General features: G+C 58.3%; 2 protein-coding genes across 2 annotated transcripts; both read right to left on the bottom strand.

Moving 5' to 3' along the window:
• Nucleotides 1-564: 564 nt before the first annotated feature.
• On the bottom strand, nucleotides 565-1,906 carry LTHEOB_1533 (Zinc binding protein; the record flags this gene model as incomplete). Its single annotated transcript, XM_035510245.1, has 3 exons — nucleotides 565-1,496; nucleotides 1,553-1,612; nucleotides 1,786-1,906. 3 exons carry the CDS (start codon nucleotides 1,904-1,906, stop codon nucleotides 565-567), a joined length of 1,113 nt encoding a protein of 370 aa, XP_035366043.1.
• Nucleotides 1,907-3,213: 1,307 nt separating this feature from the next.
• Nucleotides 3,214-5,567, bottom strand: LTHEOB_1534 (uncharacterized protein; the record flags this gene model as incomplete). The annotated part of the gene is made up of 5 exons (XM_035510246.1): nucleotides 3,214-3,873; nucleotides 3,929-4,219; nucleotides 4,274-4,570; nucleotides 4,618-5,480; nucleotides 5,540-5,567. The coding sequence occupies 5 exons, from the start codon at nucleotides 5,565-5,567 to the stop codon at nucleotides 3,214-3,216; spliced, it is 2,139 nt and encodes a 712-aa protein (XP_035366044.1).
• Nucleotides 5,568-6,278: the final 711 nt, after the last annotated feature.

Raw genomic sequence — 6,278 nt, forward strand, 5'->3', positions numbered from 1 at the left:
CAAAGTGGCGAGCGTGAAGGGTTCCATGTGAAGAGGGGATATGACGTATATTTGGACTGCGTGAAGCTTGGCATGATCGTCGCCTCGAGATTGTTTTCTCTCGGCAGGCGGCCACGCGACCGCCACAAACCGCATTGTAGCATCCCGGAAGAAAAAAAAATGGGCAACGTAATGATGAACTAGTGTGTGCGTAAGAAAAGGGGGGAAAATAAGCGGAGGAAACACCGGAATACCCGTCTGTTGCCGTCTCCGTCTTCCAAGATATCATGTTTGTGCATCCTGCACCCAACGCCCGAAAAAAAAAAAAAACGCCGCCGCTTTCGTTTCCAACCGCATTACCGGGGTTTCCAAAACTTTTCGCTACCTAAACGTATTCATGAGAAAATGACGAGAGCCCACAGAGACGTCCGGGGCTCTGGCAATCTGGGTATCGTTGGCGTGCCTACTCCCTCATTCCAGAAAAACGCGGCCGTTGCGGGATATGATGGGATACTAAAACAAAGCATGAAAGCAAAAAACAAGCAGGTCCGAAACGGTCGTAAAGCGAAGCTCCCCCCCGTTCGATCAGTACATTCTGTTAGGTCGAGGGTACCGTGGCACACGCCTTCGCCGCTCGTCAAAACGAGGCCCCTCGGTGGTATGCGACGGATCCTCAGGATGAGAGCGCGCGGCCAGGGTGCCGCGGCCGTTCAATTCCTTATACTCGGCGTCGTCAATGATGCGCTTCTGCCACAGGTAGCGAAACAGCTTGAAGTCCGGGCGCGAGGTGGCCAGCGTCTCGCCCATGCGGACGTGGGCGGCCAGGTGGCTCATGCGCGCCTCCCAGGCGGTGCGGCCGTCGTCGGCGTCGAAGCCAAAGTCGCAGAGCGGGCAGGCGACGGAGCGCGGCGGGACGTTGCCGTGGAAGTGGCTGAGGTTGTGCAGGCGCCAGTCGGCCTCGTCGGGCGTCATGAAGCGGCAGCCGAGGAAATTGAAGGTACACTCGTAGACCGGGGCGGTGCTCACTTGCGGCTGCACCAGGGCGCCGTCGACGTCGGGCTCCAGCAGGCGCACGCCCTGCACGATCTTGCCGTACTCGGTGTCGACGGATGACTCGGCGTACGAGGTGTGGTCGTCGTAGACGAGCGAGGGCGGGCCGCACGACGAGTAGCGCGAGGCTGAGGCGACAGTGGATGGGGCGCGGTTATGGACCTGTGGGGGCTGCGTCTGCGAGGGCGCCATGGAGCTCTTGCTGAGCGAGATGGAGGTCGGGTACGGGTATTGGTGGTCGACTTCGGCGTAATGAAGGCTGTGGGCAGCCTGCGGCAAGGAGTAATTGGTGGCGATACGCTCAGTGAATCCGGCGGTGCTGTCCTGCCATGCGTCGATTGGGGGCCGGTACGACCGCGCGCCGTCCTGCAGATAGGCCTCCAGCGTCTGCTGGGCGTCGGATCGGCGCGACGACGAGGCTGATGCGGCGCTGCCGCTGGAAGCGGGGCTGAACGTGCTGCTGCTCACTGTTTTGTGTCCTCTCAGCCTTACCAGCTGGGCGAATCAGGGCGGGAGTGCTTACTTGTTTCGGTGACCGCCTGAATCCTTCCCCAGAGCGGCGCGGGAGGTTGCTGGTGAAGGGCTGCGACGATCCTCGGCGATGCAGTCTGCCAAAAAAGCTGTCGTTCATCGAGCGTCGCGGATGGGCGGTGCCGGAGCGACGGGGGGTTGCGACGGGAATCGACACTCCACACGACTCTGCTTTATACGGCGTTCACATGGCGCGGCCGCCAGCGAGTGGGAGACGGCTCTGACTGGGAGCAATGCGGCTCTGCGACCGGCCTGCTGGGAAGAGCGGTGCAGTTGGCTTGACGCAAAGCGCTGCAACCCGCTTGGGGACGCGCCGCTTTTCCCCGCTTCTGACGATCGCGCGCATGGGTCTGCCGATGAATCACAGCCCGCCTGGAAGCGAGCGAGAGCAGCAATCGTGCGAAGCCGTTCCTTGGATTTGCGCCGTCTAGACCCTCTCGACGTCACGGCTGGTGCGAGGAGGCCGCGCACAGCAGCCAAGCGCTATCGCTGCCGTGGCTCCCGCTCCGCATCTCCTTATCAGGGGTGTGAAATGTCGGTGACAAGCTCCGGCCCGCGAAGCCCTGCTTGCTTGTGGGGTTTCAACACCTGACTGCGCCATTGCCGGAGACCCTCCTTGTTTCGCGCATCCGCTGTGTGGGGACCAACGTGAGCGTTCTCGCCGACCCTGACGAACCCAATTGGATAGGTTTGGCGGCCGCCAGGAACGAACGAGCAGAAGACGGAGCTGCCCCTCCGCGATTGCACGTCCCCCCCTCCGCCGCAGGTGACACGGCACCTTAATCATCTGCTCATGCAGATCCACAACATGCACATATATCGAGTACCACCTGCAAACCAAGAGAAATAGGGCAGAGTCGGAAGCTCGATAATCGTGACTGTGCCAACGGCCAAGCCCACCGCTGCTCGCTGTGCAACTAATATAGAGAGACCGTCAAATAATGTACAGAGAACCGTTCCGCCGTTCATACCCGCTCTCGCGTGCAATTATGTATGAAAAGAATAATCCAGTAACCTTGCAGGGCGTGCGTAAAAAAAGACCAAGAGCTACAGAGCCTGAGAGATGATGTGCAATACCAAAGCATTAAAAAGACAGAGCAGACCATGAGACTGTGAAAACAAGACGCAATATTTTGCAGCTTAGCGGGAATATGCGACCTTTTGCTCCAACAGGGAAAGCAAAAAGACAGCCGCGGAAAGAGACTCGAGAGTATGATGATCGGACTAACGCCACGCTGACGGAAGAACTTTATCAAAAGCAAAACAGACCCATGCGCGCCGACGAGAAGATGCGCGACAAACAGCAAGCGATGGCCATTCAAAACCCGTATTTCGCCTTCCCTCCCCCGCCATCTCGCCGAAAAGCATGAGGTAATCCTTTCCTACTATACCCAAGATGAACAAAGAACATGTGCCTGGCAGTCAACAACTCCAGGGCACCCGAACCAGACGCAGCAGCGCGTATCGATGCTTCAGGCCGCAGGTTTAGGGGTATATCAACGTCAGCCTTGAAAAACAGCATCGCCTCCGCTGTGAGCGTCGAAGCCGCCCCCTCTTTGCACGCCAACTCCGTTCTTCCAAATCCATAATCGTCACGTCGTCTCGGTCGAGCCCATTAAGACGCTGGCATCGTGATCATCCCTGCTTCGTTCCTCAACCCGGGTTGCCCTTGATACGCTTGTTGTTGTTCGGCATTCTAGGGCTCGGTTTGACCTTTGCCGTTGGTGCTCCATCAGGACCATCGTCGCCCTCAGTCTTCACGGTGCTGCGTCTCCGCTTGTTACTCACATTTGGGCTAGTGTTGGCACTTGCAGCTGCACTGCTGTTCGTGCCCTGTTGGCTGTGCTGAGCCACGAGACCGGGCGCTTGCATGTGTGCTTGCGCTGGCGACGGCGTGTGAGTCTGCCCGCCGAGGTGCGGTGATCCGTTAACCGCAGGATTCAAGCCGCCGGGAAACTGCTGGAGATTGGCAATGTGCGGGGACATGAACTGTTGGTTGGGGGGATGTGGTTGAACATTAGGATTGCCACCAGCCATGTTCTGAGGTGTCCTAGCTCCCGGCGCGCTGTTCGGCGTGGGCGCTCCGGGCGGGAGGTTTATCTGGGGTTGGCCTGGTCCGCCTTGCTGCGGTGGTTGAGGTCCCTGTTGTTGCTGACCCGGCTGCATCGGATTACCCGGCGCCATGCCTCCCTGGTTCTGCTGCTGGATGTTAAGATTGGCCACCAGGCTGTTCATAGCCTGAGAAGGGGTATTGCCCGGGTTGGCGTGGTAGTGAGCGAACAACTCCTGCATGTTCGAAAGAGTCTCGCCAACCTGCCGACGGATCAGCTGCAAGGTCCATGGCTGCGCCAGCACTCGCCGTACGTACCTCGAGGAACTGGAGCACCGGGTTGGTAACACCCCAGGTTGACACCGGTGCTTCCGGAAGTTCTGAGAAAAGCATTGTAGGCTCGGCATTTTGCATGCGTGGATTCCTCTGGTTGGGAGGATTCTTCTTGCTCATCTTCGGCGACATGTTTTGGTGGGGCGATCTGACGTGGAAAAGGCCTTCCAAAGTACTCCGCGGCAGGTATTGCATGTGATCCGCCGTCTCAAAGATGAGCAGGTTGATCTTATCATCGCGGTCGAACATCGCGCTGAGCTTTCCATTTTGCACCACCTGCACATTGGTTAGTCCATGCTTCAGGGATAGCAAAGTGGCACGTAAGCTTACCTGAGTTCCGTTCTTGAACCAGTAAATGAACTTTGCTCGGTTACTTTCCACGTAGTGGCAGTTGTTTCCAAACTCCTTCTCCGTAATGCCGTCCATGGTAAGCTGGATGTTTTGAACACCGCTCTGGAATTGCGTGTAGTAGTAACGAGGTAATGCAGGATTGCAGATTTCGAAGTTCTTGGGCTTCTGAGCTTGAGGTGCATAATCCAGCAATGTCTGCTTGAAGATACCATCTTCAGAGAAGAATCTTCCGACAAAAGTTTTCCAGTGGGTTATGTCGTTTGGTTGTCGATCCGCCTAGAAATTGTTAGTCGAGTAGCAACAAGACGTTCGGGTGTACTTACAGAGAACCGGCTAAGATTGTCGGCCAGATTAAGTAGCTTGAGTATAGTGGTGCCGTACATCCGATTTTGCTGAGCATGGACCTGAGCTGCTTGAGCCTGAGCCGCCTGAGCCCTCTGTTGCATCATCTGCTGCTGCTGGGCCATTTGCTGGCGCTGCTGCTGCTGTTGCTGCTGCTGCATTGCCTGCTGTTGATTCTGAGGCGGTTGCTGACCCGGCTGCTGCGGCTGTTGCGGCTGCTGCTGGGGTGGCTGGGGCTGCTGCTGTTGCTGAGGGGGAGGGCCTGGGGGAGGGGGGCCTTGCTGCACAGGAGTCGGGGCCTGCGCCGGCGGCGGAGGTTGAGGTTGTGATTGGGTCTGCTGTGGCGTATGATGTTGACTGGGAGGCGGTGCAGGAGAGGCCTGTGCTTCATGTCCAGGCTGCATTCCCGGGGGCTGAGGCCTCATCTGCCCTGGCTGACCCTGCGGCGGCGGCTGGTTTTGCGGTCCACCTTGACCAGGATTGCTTTGCTGAGAAGCGACATGCTGCATAGCCGTGTGGTGCTGAGCCATGAGCTGTTGCTGTTGCTGGGCCTGCTGTTGAGCTTGCTGCTGAGCTTGCGCATGCTGCTGCTGAGCCTGCTGCATTTGATTTTGAGTAAGTTGCGCGCGGATGTGCGGCGGCAGGTTTACTTGAAGCCCTTGGGGGTTTCCCTGCATAGCAGCCATTTGCTGCGGGGTCATTCCCTGGTTCCCGCCATGCGGGAATCCCATCATCCCATTCTGCTGTTGTTGCTGCATCATCTGCTGGTGTTGCTGGTGCTGCTGGCGCATCATTGCCTGGCGTTGTTGTTGGGCCTGCATTGCAAGCGCGGGGTTTTGCGCAACTGCGTGGTCCGGGTTTAGTGGTTGAGGTGGATGTGATGTGGTGGGGGACGTGACTTACACATTTGCTGCTGCTGCTGCTGGAACATGTGGGCTTGGGGTGTGAGGTGCGATAAAGCGTGTGCACTCGGGCCGGGACCACCCATTCCCGGCTGCATGCCCATCATCGGACCAGCCTGAGAAACATGGGGTCCGTTTGGACCAGAGACTCCTCCCGGATGCATTTGCATTGGCTGTCCCATGGGCTGGCCTGGGTTAGGTCCCCCGGGGCCCATGGGGTGACCATGTGGAATGCCGGGCTGCTGGATGCCACCAGGATGATGAGGATATGCGCTAGCCATCATCTTGAACCTTAGAGACTACAGAACGACTAGCGACGATCTGTCTCCCGTGGCTCTAGGAGAACGAACTCCCAGCCGGAACGGGCCTTTCCACAAGAAGCCTTGTCTCGAAGTTTAGGCGAGAGAAGTGTGCGCACCGTTGACGATGTAGGCACGAGAGGCGTACGCTCACGCTGACCAAGACGGTATCCACGTATGTGATAGCGGTCGCGTGAAGCAGAGTGGGTCCGGGGTGTGGGGTACACGGGCGCGACGCACGACTGACGACAACGCGCACAGCGAGTATGCTGAGCGTAGGCGCGTGTCGGGGGACGAGGGCGTGTGTTTGCCGTCGAAAGTGGTGTCGTGAGTAGTGTCAGGGTATCACGGCGCAGCGGCAAGTGCCGGAGCTGACTTGCGATCGGAGTCAGCAGGTGACTGTTGGAACGGACCCCAATGCGCGACTGCTAGCGACGCGCG

The sequence above is a fragment of the Lasiodiplodia theobromae genome (assembly GCF_012971845.1).
Source record: "Lasiodiplodia theobromae strain AM2As chromosome Unknown scaffold_4, whole genome shotgun sequence".
Taxonomy (NCBI): domain Eukaryota; kingdom Fungi; phylum Ascomycota; class Dothideomycetes; order Botryosphaeriales; family Botryosphaeriaceae; genus Lasiodiplodia; species Lasiodiplodia theobromae.